Consider the following 22,542-nt stretch of genomic DNA (forward strand, 5'->3'; position numbering starts at 1 on the left):
GCAAATTACAGATATGTAAATCTGTAATTTGCGAAACGAGTTTCCCACCAAATCTCACACGTGTCACGCTTCTATTGCGTAAGAATGAGAAATAACTAGTAACCTGATATGGCAATGTTTCGGAAAGACCAATATGGTAATTAAAAAAAGGTAGCGGACAGGAAAGAAGTCCCTAAAGATAAATTGCTTTCTGTTCATAAACTATCAAGTGGACTAGGCGGCCGGTAAAAAATAACAAAATTGTTGTAGGTTTTAATAAATGTACAAACATACATTGCGGTACGCGCAAGGTTTCTAACACATGCTACAGCAATGTCAAAGGGCAGAATTCCAATTTTGACCTGGTTTTTATCTGGTACTAACCAAATGCTATTAGAGCCTTCAAAGAGCTCGTTTCGCAAATTACAGATTTACATATCTGTAATTTGCGAAACGGCGCACTTCTGACCTTTTGGCTCGAGCTCTTTATTACAAAATCATCACTGCATCGAGCTGTATCTACGAAAAGTGTTATAGAATCGGAAGAAATAAGTTACATATCATTAGAGTCTTCAAAGAGCTCGTTTCGCAAATTACAGATTTACATATCTGTAATTTGCGAAACGGCGCACTTCTGACCTTTTGGCTCGAGCTCTTTATTACAAAACCATCACTGCATCGAGTTGTATCTACGAAAAGTGTCATAGCATCGGAAGAAATAAGTTACATATCATTAGAGTCTTCAAAGAGCTCGTTTCGTAAATTACAGATTTACATATCTGTAATTTGCGAAACGGCGCACTTCTGACCTTTTGGCTCGAGCTCTTTATTAAAAAATCATCACTGCATCGAGTTGTATCTACGAAAAGTGTTGTAGAATCGGAGGAAATAAGTTATATATCGCTAGAGTCTTCGAAGAGCTGGTTTCGCCAAATACAGTACGGGTTTACTCATTTCGTTTCGTTTCGTTTCGCAAAATACAGTAAGCCAACCAATCTCTAGAGACACAGGTAACAATGATGAAAGGAACAAATGCTGGTGGAAGAAAAGGAGCTGATGAGATATCCATTGTTTACGTCTACCAACATGGCGGCAAATGACATAACGTACAAACCGCCTATCAGACGTGGCCTAGATGCATTTATTTGTTGTTTCATGCACCTTTTTTAAAAGAGTAATTTTCACTCATTCCCAGGCAATGTGCCAAAAATTGGTTACTCCTACACGCGTCATGCGATGCAATACGTGACCGGAATATTTATCGGTAAATTAAAATAAACTCATCCTGGACTGCTGAAGCGCGAAATCAGGTCACGTTCATCTCCATCACGAATCTGTTATAAAAGTTTTTGTTATTGTTTGGCTCACATTTTTCCTTTCTTCTGAAACACGCCTCAGAAGTTTTATTTAAGTACTACTAAAACTGATCCACAGATACAATAGTCAGACGTTTGGACTGAACATTCCTCGTTACCAGACTGCGGTTCATAACATCACGTACACACCCGCCAGTCCACAGCGTACTATCCAACTCAGTTTATTGAAGCGATGATGGCGCGGTATTTTTCTTCTATTTCTCCTATCGTTGGGGAGTCTTCTTGTGTTCTGTTTATTATGATGTTGTACTGTGGAAATAGCGTTATCGCCGATGCAATTTTTACGAATTCGTGGGCGGTAAAAGTTCGTGGCAGCCAACAAGTAGCCGAGATGTTGGCCCATAAATACGGTTTTTCTTACGACAAACATGTGAGTTTTACTTTGGTAAAGGCTTCTTTATTGAGTCTATGTTATATGCTCCCTTTTTTACAGGCTATCGTCTTGTGTACCAACGGTAGGGGAGATGGCAAAACGCGAAGCGTTTTCTGGGAGGCTACATTTATTTTTATACCGTCTCCTGAATAGGTTTTGCTGTAAAAAATAACTTTTCTCCTTAATCGCTGCAAACTGTTTAGATACAATGAATATATGAAGTTCATATATTTAGAACTGCGAGGGTCGTGTATCATACGCAAACTGTTTAATTGTGGGCTCAAGTGAGATGGCAGCCATTTGAAAACATGCGGAAGAGAATTTTTAAGTCAATTTCTTTCAATCAAAGCACAGTTTTTATGAATTCAAGCAAAGTACATGTTGATTCAAAGGTGGGATTGATCCTAAATCCTTTCAATATCCTTTCGTACACTTTTTTTTTAACTTGTTTGCTTAAAATAGGCGGACTATTAAAGTGTAGCATCAGTGACCAGATCTACCAAAATTTTATGCTTTCAGGTGTTCCAAGACTATCATTTGTTCAAAAAACCAGAATTGGTGAAAATGCTTGGAAAGAATGGATTATCATCAGAAGTTGATGCAAAGTTATCAAAAGAGCCGAAGGTAAGACATAATGCCACATTGAAAAATGTTACATTTACATTCATTCTGATAACTGAAAATTAAAAATTTATATTCAATATTTCTATCGCTTGTTTATTTATCTAATCGCATTGTCCCCTTGAATATTTTTATACTTAAATATATCATTTTTAATAAATGTGATATTTTGACAATTAGTTATGAGTTCATTTTAAGATTTAATCAACTTGAAAAACAAAACCATCTTTAACCAATGAATAGCTGCAGCTTAGTATAACAGCAAAAGCCTCATTAAACGAAAAAAGCCCATAATTTTACAAATGACATTTCCATGAAGCTATTGATTACTTTCCCAGAGTTCAGGATATTTATCTAACATTATCCCAACTATAACTGAATGGCCTTTGAGGTTGTGGATCAATGTTTTACCACTTAACCCTTTCACTCCAGGATCTCAGTAGTAATTCTTCTTAATTTCTACAAGACAATGCTCATGATGTTAGTGTAGAGAACTTGGAACTGGAGCAAGTAATACTCTTCCAACTGATAGTTTTCCTCATTAATTATTATCACTTTTCTGCTTGATATATTGTACGTTGGTAGAAATTCTGCCCTGATCTATGCTGGGAGTGAAAAGGTTAACTCTAGGGGTTGACCCCTAAGAGTGAATAACATCTAATTTCTCCTTAAAATATCAACTTTCAATTAGGGTGGAAAGGGTCAGATTGTTATCTGAAAGAAGAAATATATAAATTGAAATAAACAACTGAAAATAACTAATTCCAAAGTTTTAATAGTCAGTTGATTATTATAGCTGATCCTGTTTTTCAAATTGAAGGGAAAATTCAAACAGGTTGTAGGGTTGCAACACTGTAGTAGTTTATTTTATGAATACCAGAGTACTTGACATATTGCAATTGAAAACAAGCCAAGTGTTAAACATATTGAAATTAGATGTAGACATTTGACATTACTATAATTATATAGATCCATTAAACCATGTGAATGAATAAAATTGATTTCTTTTTTTTTTAGTTTGGATATATTTACACTTTCATTTTAATTGTTAAAAGTAAACAAAATGATAATAAAACTATTTTGAATCTTTTTGACCTGCAATTACATTTAGTTTAAACTAAAAACTGAGACATTATAACATTACTGACTGCAGCAGATATACTTGAGTCAGGAAAACTGGGAATACGTGACTTTGCTAATACTGGGGTCCAAATGAATGCTGGGATTGGGTGAGCCAGTATCAGGTCGATCAAGGGGAATGTTGCTTCGTGATCGCGTGGCCTGTATTTTTGTTATTGTTGTGAGATACAGAGTCTAAAAACCTTGCAAATTCCTATGATTTGTCTGTTTGCATCCTCGGAAACCCAGGGGCTGTGAGTTGATTTCAAGGTAGGGCAGAAGAGCCCCTGGGGACATTGTCTTACAAGACTAGTTCCAAATGGTTGCAGTTGTTCTGGCATCTGATTGGTGCCGGAAAATCTTTGTGTTTTTCTGCCCAATCAGAGTGAAGTGTGCTTTGGAGTCCTTTTTGTGTGTTTTAACACAGACATATACAAGAAGCTTATCAGTTGCTCACCATGTTTGTTTGGGCTGTGCGACAAAGCTTTGCTCGAGGTGAAAAGTTTCAGTGTCATCACACAATGTGAGAGAAATCGATCAGATTGTTTGTGAAAATCTTACTGGAAATTATACTGAGTAGTCTCACAGGTATCACAAGAGAATGCCGCGGTTCGTATAAAACAATGGTTGCAGGCGTTAATATGTCGCTTTAATATTAGACGAGTTGTGAGCTTAAAACTTTCTAGATTTTTTGTTTAATTTGCTGTAACTGAAACTTTGCAATCCCATGAAGTTATTTCGTCGCATGGGCCATGCAGGTATGTCGAGCAACTGGTGAGCTTTCTGTGCGTGCCAAAATCTAATCTAATCTAATCTTTGCTTGAAAAAGAAGAATAGCTATGCGTGGAAACTTCTGTTTATCAGATGTGGGTAGATGACCCTGTACTAAGCTGACATTTACAATAAAGCAAACCCGCCCTTTCCATCCTATATTACTTGGTCTTTGGTTTTGTTTTCCCCGATGAAAGTAGCATCGATTCCAAGTGATCAAAGGTATTTAACTTGGTCTTCAACAATCGACAAAAGAGGTGAAATGACAATGACCAAGGGACTAGAAGAGAATCTGTGGTCTTTTGAGCTCAAGAATTTGAACACTTTAGGCAGCAGTTGAAAGATTAAGCTCTTTCCAAACCCCTTCGGTAACTGTCCGAAAACATCTCTCCTTCCCACGATGTTCTCGATAATAAGTTTTTGTTCAGATTTTAATTAGCTAACCAGAAACACAGCTAAGCTTTCTCTAACCGCTTGCTGGAGGTCGTCCACGAACTTCGCGTTGTCTGCAACCTTGGCCATAATTTTGAACAACTTTATATACTACAAAGTGAAGATTAGATTTTGGCGTCTACAGAAAGCTGTGCAAGCGTAGGCGCCAGTTGCTCGACATACCTGCATGGCCTGTGCAACGAAATAACTTCGCGGGATTGGGAAAGTTTCAGTTACAGTAAATTATGCAAAAAATTTAGAAACATTTAAGCTGACATCTTGTCTAACGTTTAAAGCGACATATCAATGCCTGCAACCATCCTGTTTTATATGAACCTCGCAAACTTTTTAACACATTCTCTTGTGATACCTGCGAAAGTACTCAGTATAATTTTGCGTGAAATTTTTGTAGACAGTCTGATCAATTTCTCTTACATTGTGTGCTGAGACTGAAACTTTTCGCCTTGAGCAAAGCTCCATTGTATGGCCCAAACAAACATGGTGAGCAACTGAACTTCTTGTATATTTCTCACATGAAAGGACTCTAAAGCACACTTCACTCTGATTGGGCAGAAAAACACAACGATTTTTCTGGCGCCAATCAGATGCCAGAACAACTGCGACCGTTTGGAACTAGTCTTGTAAGACAATGTCCCCAGGAGCTCTTCTGCCCTACCTTGAAATCCACTCGCAGCCCCTGGGTCTCTGAAGATGGTCTGTTCGCAAACCTGTTTGCTTTTATGACAGGTGGAGTTGATCATTTATCTATGTGGAAATGTGAAAATGACCGTGAACATCCCAAAAGGTACAAAATTTTAACGAAAACCTTTTGCCTCTTATGCATGGGTTTGTGCTGAAGTCCGTGATAAATTCCTATACCTTCCGTTCCATTCCGTTTCAAACAGCCTCGATCCTTTTTGTTTTAGAGTCTCAAAAATCTTAATTTTTCAAGAAATTTTTTGTTTAAAACCTTCTCTCGCTCTAGGATGGGCCGAGGAGATCATGCTAACTGAAGATATCCTGCAAGTTACGTAAACTGAAGAAAATCTGTTATTTACATTTCGCGGCAATGTTTCATTCATGACATCTCCAGTTTCCTTTACAGTTACAACAACAACAAGCCTTTATTTCATCTCAAATTTAAAATAGCCAAAAAAATGCTAACATCTCCAAGAAAATAAATAAATAAATAAAATGAAATAGTTATTGAGAAGGAGATAAATACAGAAAACACAATATATACAATTCAGTAATTGACACAATAGGATAAACATTTAGAATTATTTACAGAATGTACAGCAGTCAGCATCAAATTCAAAATTACGAATAGCCGATATAGTTGTGATATCTAATCCCACCTGTTCTTTTTCCTTTGTTTGATTTTGGATGGAAGTCAATTGATAGCTCTTTCCCAGGAATAAACATTTAAGATGCCAATATGCCGATTTGTCTGGATTACCAGACAATCGCGTGCTACCAAAGCAAGGGACTATAAACGCATGAGAATACAAACTGTATACTATATCCTTTTGGTCAAAATTATAAAATGTAAGGAAATATAACCAAGAAATATCCCTTTATCCAAAAAAGTGCTGAAACAGACCGATCAGAAGTAAAAAACGAATGCACTTCTTGCATTTATGAGACCCGGGTGACTATACCCTTGTGAAATGTATTGCTTAGTATGACATCTCTAAAGATGGGTTTTACTGTTTTTCAATGGGAAAACGAGAACAGTGGGAGTGTTGTAAATTAAAAGCAAGTCATTGGCGCCGTTAAGTTAAGATAAGGGACAGCGGTTATCGAATGCAGGTAGAAGGGTCGAGTGGCCATTTATAAAGCTAGGATTCTGAAAGTTTGTTGTGAGTACAAATTGCGATATTTGGTACGTGATCAAAACTGAGAATCGAATCAGTCACTTGCATACCACAGTTTCTTAAGCTTACACTTTACAATGAAATAAATCTATCAGTAAGCTAAATGTTTCAGGATTATTTTAGTCACGTTTGACAACCAGCTGCTTAGTCTGCAGTTTGGGATAACTTCGTTGCAATTAATTAATACAGTTATAACAAGAATTTAATTAAAAAATCAGTTATTTAACTGTAATTAAGCCCTTCACTCCCAAGAGTGTTTAGTCAAATTGAATAGAAATCTTTGAATTTCAACTTGCAGAATCAACAAAACTAAACAGCGTAGCATGAAGATGCTGCTTGATAGCTTACATTTGAATGTTAACACACAGAGTTTCCAAAGAAGTTACAACCGCATTAAATCAAGTCAAAGCCTGACTCAGGGAGGAAAGGGTAAAATATCATTTGTATCATCATTCCAAATGAAATGATTCCTTTCAAGACTATTTTTTGACTGATAGTATTTATTGCAACAAACATAACCCAAGTTATTGCATTTCATGAAAAAGAATCAACAGATTTTATTCACAATTTGTTTTAAACCAAATTTAATGATTCACAAGGACTATTTTAAATGAGTAGCTGTAATTGAGGATAATTTTAATGAAGGTTTCAAGAAAAGAAAATGGAATTTCATCCTAATATTACTACATGTTGATGTTTATATACAAAAGCAAATAATTAACATGTAAACCTGAGTTAAGCATGTAACTGAATTTCATTGACTTCTTGTATTTTTAGTTGGGAGTTAATGCATGTATTTATTTGTCTCAAAGTTGCCTCAAAGTTTTTCTAAAATTCCCAGTAATTCTTAAACATTCCTAGAAATTCCTAAAAATTCCTAGCAGTTTCTAGCAAGTTTTTAGATTAACAGTATTTCAGGGAAGTCATTGGTGCACTGAGTTGGAACTCCTAGGAATTCCAAGTCCTGTTGGCTATAAACATGGAATTTTTGGGAATGTCTAGGTGTTGCTATCCATGCCACAAGTGCCCAAAAGTTTGCCACTCTTATATTGGACTAGTGAGTCATCTCAGAGCTCACGACCACAAGGGAGAATAAACAACATTGTTGTATGCTTCAAAACCTGGATCTGTCGGTTGTGACAGCCAAACCAAAGGAAAGAGAACGAGGAATTCCCAGTCTGAATTTACCATGAAAATTCACATCTTATTTCCAGTAATTCTTAAGAATTCCTAGGAATTCCAGGATCCATTTCGCAAGGGTATAATATTCTCTGTTATTGTTTACATAACTTCATGGCCATAAAATCGGGTAGCATTGTGTTAAAAATTCTGTTTCATTTTCCAATTAAGGTAGCACTTTTGGAGCTTAAAAGAAAACTACATATTGCACAAATAACTGAAATCTAAGACTAATTAGCACAGGAGTTATGAAAAATGCAATTCTCAAAGAACGCAAGGACTGCAACGGCTGAAAAATGTAGGCAGAGCTTGCTGACTTTCAGTGAGGTTTTGCGGTATTTTAGATACTATTTGGACTGGTAATTGATATCTTAAATGTTTATTCCAGGGGAAAACCATGGGAGTAAAGCTATCAATTGACTTCCAATGAAAATTGGACAAAGGAAAAAGAACAGGTGGGATTGTATGCTCATTGGAAGCAAAAGGTTTCCGTTAAAATTTTGTACCTTTCGGAATGTCCACAGTCATTTTCACATTTGCTTATAGACAAATGATCACCCCAACCCATCATAAAAAGTAAAAAGGTTTGCAAACAGACAAATCTAAAGGATTTTGAGTATTTGAGTATTTAAGGATTTGTACCAAGTACTGGAGCAGAAACAGAAGGACATAGGTCCCTTACGAGGTTTTTAAGCTCCAACAAACCTGTCCATCCCACCCCAGGGGAGGACATCCATCACACAGTAATCTCGTGCGCGGGAAATTAACGTCTCCTACCCCTAACCCTGCAGGAGACAGGACCTCCATTTATTCGTCCCTATCCGAGAAGACTAGAATATCTAACCATTTCTTGATGTTATAGAAAGGTAGCACATTCTTCTCAATTATTTTAAGACCTTGAGTGTTGGTCCGGCCAGGGCTTGAACCCTCGACCTCCCGCACAACAGTCCAGCGCTCTATCCATTGAGCTAATGGGGAGGATTTTGGACTCTGCATCTAATACAATAACAACAAAGATATGGGCCACACGAAGCAACATCCCCCTTGAGCGACCTGGTACTGGCTTGGCCAATCCAGGCATTCATTCTGACCCCAGTATTAGCAAAGTCACGTACTGACATTAGGAACTTTAAGATATGGGGACACAGATGCCTTGAAGTACATGACCGTTGAAGAGAGCCTGGGTCGAGTGCACCACGTTTGTGGTGGGAAAATTAAGTTAAGGTTCTTCAGTTTGCGAGCGACGCGGCGATTTTTTCGAGTTTAATATGGCTTCTTTCAGGGAAACTCGAGAACTGCTGTGTATAAGTCATGCAATGGGCTTTATTACTGATGCAGAATTCTTGCTGCTTTATGAGGAGAGCAAGTCAGATAATTTGGACTTTCCTTACCAAGAGTATCCGAAATTTTCTTTGCTGGGACCAAAATGGAGCAGAGTGTTCAGCCAATTTCAGGGTAGAGAAGCATCACACATCTCGCTTTGAAGATGCACTGCAAATTCCTGCTATATTTGAATGTGAACAAGGAACAGTATGTGATGGAACCGAGGGCCTTTGTATCCTTCTCAAGCGATTTGCCTACCCTTGTTGCTACTCTGACATGATCCCGATTTTACTTGGGCTTCGAAGCCATTCCCAGCTAGATCCGAGATCAGCAACTGAAAATTAGATCCGTCAATGTATGAGTAATTCACAGAACAGAGGTTTTTACCGAGATTGCTTACTGTTAAATTTCTTGCCATTCTGCTGTGTTTTAACGAGATTTGAGCCTTTTTAGCATAATATGCTAAATTTATTTTGGTCTAGGTTGAACTGACACTACAGTGTTATATTTACACTGCTGTTTATGATTATGACTCCGCAACCGACTTTTTAAATAAAAAATAACAAAGAAGATTCTTAAACATCCAAAATAACACAGGTACTGTTAATTAAAAGGTCTGTAGAAACCAAAAAACCACCAATTTACTCACGTTTTATCAGCGACGCAAAAGGCCTTCTAGCAACGTCCGTCACCAGCAACAACGCAGCACATCTGACTTTTGGTCATGCGCAATGAAGCTCTCAGGTGTTATTTTACTTTCGGTTCTCTTTCGTGATGTCCGCGTTCCTTTATCTTAAAGTCCCTATTGATGAGACTAACATGATAAATCAAAGATTGGAAAGACAGTTATCAATCAGAGTTTGTTTTAAGATTTGATTTGATTTAATGACAAATTTGTTGTTTGCGTAGATTGAGTGGTATATGCAGCAGAAGGAACAAACATATAGACTGCTCTCAAGAAAGTTTAATGATCCTTTGTTTAATCTACAGTGGTACATTGTAAGTAACACTCTTACATTCATCTTATGAGTGAAGTACAATGAGGCTATATTGATTTTTTGTTGCAGGCTTGATTTTCCTGCTAAATGTGCATGTTGAGCACCTTCCATGAGGTTTCTTTATGATGTAGTTGTTAAAGACCTTAGAATCACTTGCATAAAGTACTTTAACTTCGAACCTGCTATTGAGGAAGTCATTGTTGAAGATCCTCATTCGGGGACAAAAGATTTTTTTTTCAGTTTTTTATTCCTTTAGTAATTGCAATCCTTTAAATCTTTGACTTGTAAATCAGTGATGTTTGGAACCAACAAGAGTTCACATGGATTAATTAGCCACAAAAATCTTGAATACCTAAGCTACATCCAGGCAAATGTCAGATTGTTGAACTTTGTGACTTTTGCCTTAACAAGAAAGACCTTGCTGATACACTCTATTTTAATGCCAATCACTGAGAAAACTTGCCTTCGTAAAGGTGGGAAATGTACCCACATAGCATTTTACAGTACTCTTTTAATAGCATATACATTTCCCTAGGAGAGACCTAACAACCCCCGAGAGCCAACATACAATATCATGTCTGTTTGGAAGGCAGGTTATACTGGTAAAGGAATACTGGTGGCAGTGGTTGATGATGGAGTTGATGGCAGTCATCCTGATCTCCAAGAAAACTATGTAATTTCTTAATTATTTTTATATCTGTACACCATTATTTTGATTAAGTTACTTACGACAATATATACTTCCCAGCTTATTAACCTTTGCTGAATCATGCATATTGTTCATCAGATCTTGCCATTAGTGCTGGGCTAATTATCTTTGGCAAGATATTTAATATGGATTTGATAACAATTCCTACTCCAACACTATAGAATATTGACCTTTGTACATGACAACTTCATTTTTCAAGATGTATGTTAATTGCAGTTTACTTACACTTTTTGTAGCTATACTGATGACAATACTGGCATTAGGTAACCATGGTGACTATAGGTGTATATGTAAATGCCATAAAGAGCTACCTGATTACCTTAAAATTACATTAATGTAACTCATCACATGGGGCAAATTAACTAATATACCTTGTTCTTATCAAAACATACAGCACACTGATCACATCAAGCCACATTTGTGGAAATTTAAATCTTGACCGACAATTGTTGGATAATTGTGTATGATAACAACTTACATTGGTTTCTAGGTTAATAAGTAATCAAAATTTGTTTTTTTTGTATGTTTTGCATGTTTAGAATTTATCAGCAAGTTATGATTATGTGCAAGGGACAGCAGTTCAGTTGAAGAGTAGTGTAAAAGGGTATGAAATTATGTCTGCTTACTTTTGAAACGTACCTTTATGACTAATTTTACTTTGAGGCGATACGATATGCAAAATCTCTCCACACAAAACCAACTTCCCATCACCATCAAGGTATTGGCTCCCACTTAACTTGATCTTGCATTTCAGTGTTCTCATCTAACTCATCAGTTTTGTGGATAAAATGGAACCGTAGCCAATAGATTCCTTCTACAAGTCTGAAGTACAACATACAGGCGAATAAAGCTTGTCATAGATCAGCATTCTCCAGACACCCTAGCTCTGACAAAGCAGTGAAATACTGGTTTTTAATTTGAAATAGATAGCTAAAGCTTGTCATGGATCAGCATTCTCCAGACACCATAGCTCTGACAAAGCAGTGAAATACTGGTCTTAATTTGAAATAGATATCTACAGTAACTTTTTTTACTTATTCATGCCTGACTTCTAAGGAAGTTTTCTGGAAAATGTTGCACAGATATGTTTTTCTCTCATATAGGCAAAACTCTATTTATTCTAAATAGTGATCAAAAGATTTTGTTTTTCAGAATTATAACCAGTTATAGGAAAATAAATGCTTTTGTTATTCTCGTTAGTCATGGCAACAGATGTGCTGGAATCATAGCTGGAGTTGCAGGAAATAATCTTTGTGGAGTGGGATTGGCATACAATGCTAAAATTGCAGGTATTGTCTTAGAATTAACACTTAATTTCAGAACAATAATTTTGCATGATAAAATCATCTTATTTATGAACAAGTTAATTTGATTCCTTGGTTGGCATAATAACATTATCAGTGCCCAATTACAAATGCTGTTATCTGAGTGGTTATGGTAGTTGCTGTCTCTGTTCTGCAACAGATTACAAATGTTGTCAGAATATGGTAAGGAAAAAGAGTGGCGTGCGAGGTCCAGCCGAGTGTTACTGGTAACCACGTTTTGATGTCTTCTGTAATCAATTTGCAGAACCAGACCCTCGACAACACGGAATTTATTTATTTTTTTATTTTTTTGATGAAAAAAAAACGAAATTTTGTCTTAGGTGACATCATCATTGCATCTGTCCTCCAATACTGAGATAGCAATTAAGAACCAATCAAAATGCGTGTAGAATTCAGCATGTTATACAGCGCATGATAGATGGTGAATACAGTGGAAACAAAGACGTGAGCTTGTGTAGTTTAATTCCGAACGATGGATGGATTCATATTATTCCCACTCGATTTGTATCCGTGAATTAGTTGATTTGGACTTCGACCTCATCGACTATCCTGCGATAGAAATCTCGAGCTTAAAATGTAATTGTTAAAATGTAATTTACTGTGTAGAAATCTCCAACACAGATTGTTATTTTCCTCCTCTGTACTCAGGTATTCGCCTCTTTGATGGTATAGGAAAGACGATTGATGCAACCGAAGCCAAGGCATTAGTTCACGAACTGAGAAGCGTCGACATTTACTCCAACAGCTGGGGGCCTCATAGCTGGGGTATGGAAGTCGAGGGTCCAGGGCCTTTGGCTAAAGAGGCTCTTAAATATGGTGTAGACAAGGTACAGGTTAATAAGAGTATCTATTTTAGGTCATTTGTATACGACTTAGTAATCGATACTCTCATAATTAGAAAGATACGGAGTTTTTTAATGTGTACTTTAATTATGTGTACTTTTGCGAGAAGCTAATTGCTGCCAGCGTTGGAAAAAGACAAAATAAATTAAAGTCTCCGCGGGAATCGAACCGCAGAGCTGCATATAACCTACGATCAGGCATCTTTTACGGTAAAACGCAACAGCACCACAGCACAAGAGTTGGCGGTTGGGACAACGAGGCAAAAAGGAACTCCGCTCCTATTTCCTTGTTGCTCAATGGGATTAATGGGGCATATTCTGGTTAACATAATGCATTACGTTCTCTTGTGTTCATAATATAGTTTATTAGAAATATAGTTAAATTGAACGGCCCTCTGTGGCTGCTTGGAACATAAAAAACTTCTTCCTGAACGTACAACACATGGCATGATTTCTCTCAGATTGACATCCAGCTCCTTGGAAAAATTTCAACAATCAAAACGCGCGGCCCACATTACTTAATTCTAATCACAATTAGTTGAGAGTCTCTTTTCTTTTTAAGGGTCGTGATGGCCTGGGTGCCATCTACACGTTTGCAGTTGGAAATGGCGGCAATTCAGACAGCTGTGCATACAATGGTTATGTGAATAGTATTTACACGATCACTATTAATAGTGTGAACAAAGATGGCACCAAACCAGAATACGCAGAGGAATGCGCCGGAATTTTGGCCACCACCTACAGTAAAGAGAGTGGAGATCAGTCAGGAAGTATTGTAAGGACAGATCTTTTAACCACTGTTGTAAAAAAGATAACTGTGCTAAGTTATTTCCGATTTTGTTCGATTGCGTGGGTACTCTGATAAAAATTGGCAGTAAAGTCCACTTACTGTATTCATACATACACAGGTAACCGTGGATGAAAAGGGAGGATGTACGCAAGATTTTGGGGGGACGTCAGCGGCTAACGCCATGGCTTCCGGACTAATTGCACTGACTTTGCAAGCAAAGTAAGGCTTTTATCTCGCATGAAGCTTTATTTCATACACACTAAGATTTACATTGTGAATTACTGTCGTTCGTGTCTCTGACTGGACGAACGATGTATCTTCACAGTCGTTCGGTTTCAATCTTTGAAATGTGTCGTTCTGCGGAGAAGAAATCTCAGTACGTATAGAACTAAAAACATCATACCATGGCAAGTGCTTGAGCGATTTTTGTTCACTGGTTGCGATGCATCAAAAACTCACTCGTTCGCCGCGCTCACTCGTTGTTGTTGTTTATTTTTTCCTCTGATCCATCACATCTCGTAAATAAAAATTGTTCGTGCGCACTTCCCCAGAATAATCTCTATTGACCATACCATCACGGACGAGACGAACTGATGTTTCTTAACTATTGAGATAATTGACGACGGAGTTCAATTGCCGCAAATTTTGACGTGTTGCGAGGGGTGTGAATCATTCTCACTAGATTTACTCTCGTCTGCGGATTTGATTGCATCATGTGAACCTTTACCGTTTACGCACGTGAAGTTGGTGATATTCACATTTGTTGAATAAAAAGGGATAACGGATAAATAAGGGTTTTCATTCCTTGGATCTCATTTCGAATGATTTCCACTTAGTTTGTTGTAGATTTTAGTTTTAGAGCTGCGTGGTTGGAGTTTTCTTTCTATGTTTATAAAAAAAAAACCTTTCCCTTTCAGCCCCAAATTAACCTGGCGTGACGTACAACATATCATAGTTCACAGTGCAAGACGAGAGCCACTCAAGCAAGGAAACTGGAAGAAGAACAACGCGGGTTTTTTTTTCAGCACTTACTATGGGTTTGGACTTATGGACGTTAGCAGAATGGTCAGCCTAGCAAAGAACTGGAAAACAGTACCTCGGCTGCATACATGCAAAATTAAAGGCACGGATACGAACAAGTAAGTCAGGTTTAGATGTCAGAAAATAAATTTCATTGAAATAACATCTTATCTATTTATCATCGTTTTCCCCAATCCAAGGGTTTATAACGTACTATTGAGTGTTTTATTATTTTGTCTTTGTTTGTAAGTTGTTTTTCTTAGTGAAGGACTAACATTGAGGACCATCGTTTTCACTTTCAGGCGTATCCCTGGGACAGTTTCAGAAACAGTGAGGAACTGCCCTATAACATTCCTGGAACACGTCCAGATAAAAGTAGATCTTGATTTTCATTACCGAGGGGACTTGTCTCTAAAATTGAAGGCTCCGAGTGGCACATCATCTCAACTGACGAAGTATCGTCCACTTGATCAATTTGAGGAGAAGAAAAACTTGACTGACTGGGTGATAGCAACTCTTGTTCACTGGGGAGAAAGTTCTATGGGGACCTGGGAGCTTGAAATTTCAGAATTGGATCAAAGAAAGCACAAAAGTACAAAAAGTACTGGTGAGTTATGAAACTCCCTCCTTGTAATCCTATGTCCTAGTTTATAACCCATTAATTATTTTTGATTGCGCGCGATTGGTCTAAACATGTGACGTGACACTCCTAGGATATACTCCAAGTAATATTCCCCAATCTTCATACCTTGCACCCGATACGGAAAAATCGTCATTTAGAATTTAATTCAAGATGAGAGAGCGTCGTGTGGTTTTTTCAAAAGAAGGGACATTTTAAGGTTTTAACCACCAAGCTCTACATTTTCTTAAATAATTTCTTCCTCAAGAATCTGAGTTAAGATCACCGGCGTGTAAAGAAATTAAGAAATTGCCGCTTGCTCCAGTTGGCTGGGATTGAGTTCACTACTTTTGATTGAGCTTTTGCTCGAAGAGAGTAATAGTTCGAAAACCAAGGATTAAACAATTATACTAGATGATAAAGAACTTCGGGCCGCTTATTTAAACAAAGTGTAGCCGTTGTTTAACAAAACTACGTCCGAAACTATCTTGAGCTTAGCTGAATCTTTTATCTGAACGTTTATTTTTGTCAACGGTATCAAGAGGACCGAAAGCTAGCGGACTGAGGAAAGACAACCTTCTTATAGAGAATACGTTAGGACCACTTCTTGCTTAAAACCGCGGTTTGGGTGAGACCTCGTGTAAATAACCGCCCTACGTGTTCGTTCTTGCAAGTTCTCGCGACAAAGACTTCTTCAAGGACTACAGAATAATCAGTTTAACATAACTTCATCATTAAAAAAAAAAGGGGTCAAAGTATCTACAAAGTCGTTATGATAGTGTAAACGATAATCAGTCAAGTTCACTTTCTGACTCATACTCATATCATACTCATATCGCTATTAAACGAGGGTAACATGTTAAAGTGCACCTAAACCCCAATTTTTTTTTTTCGCTTAACAAAATAAGCGTATTTTTTGGAGTATTTCTGTGCAAAAATGTTTTTATTTGCTCAAATCTTCAATTTTCTGTGCCCAGTCAAAATACTGAAATCGGCCGCCATCTTGCCCCACGACCGAGTTTAAAGAGGAATGGCTCTAGCGGGTAATGTGACGTCAAATCGAGAACATGAAAGTCTGCATTTCACACATTTTCACTTGTTTGGGAAGGTTGTAGTCGATATTGTCCGAAAATATGCCCATTAAGTGTATTGTAGAAGGATGTAGCAACGTGCGAAATTTGCAAGAAGGTATCACGCTTCATACATTCCTCATACAACACACCTAGTCGGCATATTTCGGACAATATCGACGACAACCTTCCCAAAAAAGTGAAAATGTGTGAAATGTAGACTTTCGTGTTCTCGATTTGACGTCACATTACCCGCTAGAGCCATTCCTCTTTAAACTCGGTCGTGGGGCAAGATGGCGGCCGATTTTCCGTATTTTGACTGGGCACAGAAAATTAAAGATTTGAGCAAATTAAAAATATTTTTGCACAGAAATACTCCAAAAAATAAGCTTATTTCTTTTAGCGAAAAAAAAATTTTGGGTTTAGGTCCACTTTAACTCTTTACAAGTTTTCGAACGTATCAGTGATCCTCACCTTCCCACCCGTCCCACCCCAGGGGAGGACATCCATCACACAGTAATCTCGTGTGTGGGAAATTAACGTCTCCAACGCCAACCCTAGAGGAGATGGGACCTCCATTTATTCGTCCCTATCCGAGAAGACTAGAATATCTAACCATTTCTTGATGTTTTAGAAAGGTAGCAAATTCTTCTCAATTATTTTAAGACCTTGAGGGTCCGGCCGGGGCTCGAACCCTCGACCTCCCGCACAATAGTCCAGCGCACCATCCATTGGGCTATCTGGGCGGCGGTGTTGTACAGTTGTATGAGAAAAATGTGAAGTGGTCGCATTCAAGTGTCGAAAAGCTTTTCTTAGCGCCACTTGCTCTTCTAGGTACCCAATTCATTCATCAAAATCTAAACGTCCCCTCATTCATTTTCCAACGAGTCTCATTATTTTCCTCCTTTAGCTTACTTTAACACTTTGTTCAGTAATGAAATACATTGTTTGTTTTAGGCACTCTTCATAGCTGGTCCTTGATTTTGTATGGAACGTCAGACGCCCATTCGGTTCCGACGATCCTCACAAGTCGCCCAATGGAACCAACAGGAACGGTTTCTTCTACCAAACATCATTCTCGTACTAATGACAAAGACAAAGACGGTAAATTGATCTAGCTTCTGCCTCGAAGATTTTGCTCTGTTGAGAAACAAAAAAATTCTTTATATGTTGATGCAATATAGCTCCTTTCACCCGTGTTTCCCTTCATAATTCTGAAAAAACCAATCATGGATACTGTATGTCGTGTTTCTCAGTGACGAAATACGACATAAGTTTTGAAGCCACCCTTTTGGGTGGAATATTTGACGTTTCCTTTGTTGGTAAGAGACTAGACTGGAGGAAGAAAAGCTTGTTCACGAGACAAGAAAAAATATGTCCTCAGATTTGAAAACTAAGTACAAATTAGGGGTTAGCTACTAATGCACATCTTTCCAATCAGGTTCCTGAGTTCATTATGCCGAACCATCCCAACAAGATTGACATATTTTAGTTGAAAAGTAATTAAAACAAGAGGACCTTTGATTTTCCGTAGTTACCGAATACGATTTGACGTATTCCATAAAGTCAAAGAAGATATTTACATTTAGGGATGTAACTAGTTACTATGATGCAGTATAGCATTGTGAATAAGTTATTCGATATTTAGTGACGTTCTTACCACGGATGGCTCGCATTGTGCTGACCACAGCAAGGGCATGCACGATCGTTCAGTAATTTGAAGCTTTCTTTTTCAGGTACCAGTAAAAAAAACCTCACGGTGGTGGTAGTGGTGGTGGTGGTGGTGGTTCTGATAGGGGCAGCTGGAGGAACGATGGTGTACAAAGTCAGGTCTATTTTGATTGAGAGAAAAAAAGGCAAAGTGAAGATTGAGGCGACTGAACTATATATAACAACGGTAAACATAGGAGGTGACACTGGCAATAAAGGGTTTGATAGAAAAATCGATGGACCAAGTGGAGACGTAAGAGATACAGCTGTTACTGAGAAAGAAACTATTCGGTACATGACTACAGTGGAAAGCGGTGATGGTAGAATTATGTTGTAACTGAGACCTTAACTGCTGCAAGAGTCAACAAAAGAGGAAATTGATCTTGTCTTTTGCTTAACAGCTGTTAAGTCTTTTTGAGAGAAACTCGGACCCACATGTAAAATCTAATGAGACCATTTTAAAGCGTGTTTTTTGTGATAGGTTGAGAGGAGCAGCCGATGTTTTTTTTTTTTTTTTTTTTCAGTTGATACAGATTCCTATTTTTGATTATTTCAGACTTCTTTAAGACTTGACTACGGAAACCATGGTTCGTACAATCTTGAAAAGTCCTTGAATTTGGTTAAGTCCTTGAAAAGTACTTGATTTCTTTAGTAGGTCATGAAAAGTCCTTGAAATTTAGCAACTTCTGTGTGCCTTATCGCTTTTCTGATAAATTAAACAATTTTGCTATGGAAAATTTGTCCACTTGTAACTACCAAAAAGCGAAAATGGTCGGTATAAAACGTTAGTGGCACATGAAGTAAAGTTGGATCTCTGCCTCAATTTCATGCGCAAGGCCTCCGATGTGGGGTAGTCCGCCGTGTGCTTTTGTTTTAAGGGGCAACGTAAACATGTAGTGGTTTGGCTAGTTTTGGTCGATGAATTTTTCATTTCCCTTTGCTTTCAGTTTAATTGAGCGATGAGCAAATGTGTATTCAATCGTAAATGGTCAAGTGATGCAAAGTTGACTGTTTTGGTTATGAAAAGGGGTCAAAGAGTTTAGATTTATGAATAAAACTTAATCCTTGAAAACCATTTTTTGTCCTTGAAAAGTCCTTGAATTTTTTTTGTCTGAAGTTGTACGACCCATGGAAGCCGAGTCGGGACAATTTTCAAAGGATATTTGTGAAAGTTATACATGGATCTAGGAGTTAAACTAGGATTTGAAATTGTTTTCTCGATTTGACAAACTTTTCAAAAGCGATTTGTCTAAAAGGTATCGATTCTTAATATTTTTTCAGATCGACCCTTTTTGGTTTCTGTCCTTAACTATTATTCCAGTTTTCATAATTTATTGAAAGGTGCATGCGTCGAGAAAAGAAATTTCAGTATTTAGATTGTTAATTAAAACAGTTTATTTAAGATGAGAGAGATTTGAATTTTTGGACATTTCTGTCTGATTTAATATATTTTTCAAATTTCACAAAGCTTTTTAATACCTGTGTTTTCTATTCATGTAGACCTAAAAGGACACAAAAACTCGACGAAATGCTATTTATCACAAGGATATTCTAGTTGCTGTTTATATTTTCACTTTTAACTTTGAATTAATATAGAGGGTTTACGTCATGATCAATGTAAATATTAAGTTATTTTACTATTATTCCAGCGCGTAAAACATGACATGGATTCTGTTACAGTTTATTGCTCAGAGTCAATAAAATTGAATGTTAAAGAGGTGGATCCTTATCGTAGTTATCTTTAACCCTCAATGGCTGTATGCAATCATTTAAAAACATTTATCGAAGGAAAAAAATGAGAAGGCGTAAAGTGTGCGTGAAGCCCCGTTACTCGAGGATGTAAATTATGACTTCAGGTACGTTTTGAGTGGATGCCGTAACAGTCGTGAGACAACTAGGACTGTGTGAGAAATTAATAGCATTCATCTTTGCATGAGTTTTAGGCATGGCGTAATGCCTCTCATCGCTTGTAGCTGAAATGTATTACTCTTTTCTTCCTGAGGTTCCTCGTGCGTTCTTGATGGTTGGATAAATATCAGTTAAAACAGAAACATTTCTTACGTACCGGGTCTACATGGGTGAAGGTGCTGGTACTGATGGTTTGTTGCACTTTGTTTTTCTGCCGAAGTCTCGTTTTCCTGTTAGTGAGATCAACCTATGTGATGATTCTTTCAGCTAGATAATTTGGACACACGACTTAGAATGTCTGTGATGTTCTCTCTAAAGCTTGTTTTGACATTGAGGTTTCACCTGTGTAAAAGGTTTCCCTCCTCTTGTAAAGTATACAGGCTGGACACATCCATAGAGAATAAAATGCAATTTGTGGGGCTACACAATACTTTATTTACCCACGCTCACCTGGGAGTGATAAAGAACAAGAAAGAAGTAATTTGAAATTACCATTGTTAAACTAGCTAAAAAACCCGCTTTCTTAAAAGACATTTAATTCCTATTGTTTTAAAATTGATCGCGTTACGCGAGTGTTCATCCACGGAGAGACACTGTGATCTCCCTTTAAAAAAAAAACTGTCTAAATTTAGTCAGATGGTACCAGAGACTGGAATTCATACAAAAATTACAAACCGTTGCAAATAATGTTAAGCTAAGCTATCTAATCAATATACAAAATAAGATCTATGTCAGTATCACTTTTGCAAAATGACCTGCTTAATTTTCGTTTTGGAGATTTTTGAAGATGCAGAGCATTTACAGTCAAACTAAGTGAAGCGTACCCCTCAGGATTACATTAGTGAATTGATTATTTGAATATTGAACCCGCTAATCGTTCTTTGTTTGTAAAGCAATGATATCTAGAGTGATAATATTTTTTTTTATCAAAGTTTACCCTCTGCTTTCTAGCTGATTTATGCTTATGATAACAAATCGCGAAGAATTTACTATTTAACCTATGTGTAACGGGGCGGACGCTGACTTCAATCGATTCTTTCGGTCTGGGAATTTCTTAACAGCGCCGCATCGGAGAATGTTTCATAAGTGAAGGAACCTTCAAGCATCTATCTTTCTCAATGGATTTATTGCACTTGAAAGCTCGTAAAAACTGAAATACAACGAGCCGAATAGAGCTATTACTATAAATCTATGCGATTTGAAATGTTTTAACTCGAGCACGCGGAGCGCGCATACACATAATTCTAAACAGCACAAGTATTCTCAAACATAGCCTATCCTTTTGATTAAATGGTGTACATTTCGGGGTCTAGATAAAAGGAACAAACGATATAACACGCCTCTTTCTCCGTTCTATTACAATGATATATTCGACGATCCTTCAATCAATTTTCCACTACATGCGCTAGTAACTTACACGTGTGTCGAATGAAAGGTAATGCCAAAAGCTAATCGATGTGTCACGTAAAACAAGGAGGTATTGACGGTCACGCAATTACAACAATAAACGGTGTTCGTTACACTATGGAACATACTGCTTTTCCTGCTTACCGTGTATGCATGAAGCTTTGATGACTGTGGAACAACTTGTCGCATACGGTTTTGCATTTTAGAAACGACTTTTTTGCTCTTTTGCAGAACACGCCTTATCTGAGTTATGGGAATTCTTGACACCGCTCTGTCCCCTCTAAAGGTCCCTATTAGCGACGTAGGACAGCTTCGTCTTGATAAACTTGATGGCATTGCCTGTAATTGATTTAATGTGGCTGGTAACCATCTCAAGCAGGATTTAATGAGAGATTGTTTTGTTGTTTATTAGTTGCAAATTGTCAAGCAGATTGTAAAGCAGTTCTGTAAAGCAGTTCAGTAAAGCAGTTCTGTAAGCGCGAGCCTCAAGTCTGGATCGAAACAGGACCCCAAAAAATGTTTTAGAGAGACTATCTCTGCCGCTATCATTTATTGAGGTGTGCGTTGTATGTAGAAGGGCTGCAAAGGAAAAGCCCAACAACAAAGCAATTGTTTACGTACTTACCAATACGAACGCCAAGAACCTCAGCAGCTTTCCAATATGGCGACCTCAATGTTGTCTGCCTCGTGGAACTGGTAGCATAAGTAAGAAACAAAAACCGCTCGGGGACCCCCTAATTACAAACATTACGTCTTCTCGATCCATATTGTGATTTTTCAAGTTTGGAAATAATGACTTGATGTTTCGTTATAAAAGAGCTTTTATTATTGTTCTTTGCACTTGCCTATTAAAGCCAGATCGAAGTTTAGTTCCACAAATGAAGCCGAAGGAGGGAAGGGTAGTGAGGAGAAATCACTTCCGGTCTCGTTTGTTGATCACAACTTCCGTTCACAAACTTCAGTTCACAAACTTCAGTTGACAAACTTCCGTCAACAAAATTCCGTCCACAAACTTCCGTCAACATTTTGCCACCTCACGATACCTCATTCATTGCGCTTGCGCATGAATGAGCTAAAAAAGACAATTTTAACTT

At 37.6% G+C, this 22,542-nt stretch overlaps 1 protein-coding gene across 3 annotated transcripts; it reads left to right on the plus strand.

Moving 5' to 3' along the window:
- Positions 1-1,257: 1,257 nt before the first annotated feature.
- On the plus strand, positions 1,258-19,851 carry LOC111326591 (proprotein convertase subtilisin/kexin type 6). Of its 3 annotated transcripts, XM_088747924.1 has the most exons (14): positions 2,256-2,352; positions 5,657-6,977; positions 8,116-8,182; positions 9,960-10,049; positions 10,584-10,721; positions 11,297-11,361; positions 11,958-12,046; positions 12,731-12,909; positions 13,487-13,699; positions 13,833-13,933; positions 14,632-14,853; positions 15,037-15,341; positions 17,381-17,527; positions 18,160-19,851. In XM_088747924.1, exons 4-14 carry the CDS (start codon positions 9,972-9,974, stop codon positions 18,468-18,470), a joined length of 1,848 nt encoding a protein of 615 aa, XP_088604050.1. In that variant the 5' UTR covers positions 2,256-2,352; positions 5,657-6,977; positions 8,116-8,182; positions 9,960-9,971; the 3' UTR covers positions 18,471-19,851. The 3 variants fall into 3 exon arrangements, with proteins under 3 accessions (XP_022786340.1, XP_088604050.1, XP_088604049.1); XM_022930605.2 differs by lacking the exons at positions 5,657-6,977; positions 8,116-8,182 and adding an exon at positions 1,258-1,725 and having other exon boundaries at positions 2,248-2,352; XM_088747923.1 differs by lacking the exons at positions 2,256-2,352; positions 5,657-6,977; positions 8,116-8,182 and adding an exon at positions 8,226-9,182.
- Positions 19,852-22,542: the final 2,691 nt, after the last annotated feature.

Source organism: Stylophora pistillata, chromosome 2 (assembly GCF_964205215.1).
Source record: "Stylophora pistillata chromosome 2, jaStyPist1.2, whole genome shotgun sequence".
In the NCBI taxonomy this organism is placed as follows: Eukaryota; Metazoa; Cnidaria; class Anthozoa; order Scleractinia; family Pocilloporidae; genus Stylophora; species Stylophora pistillata.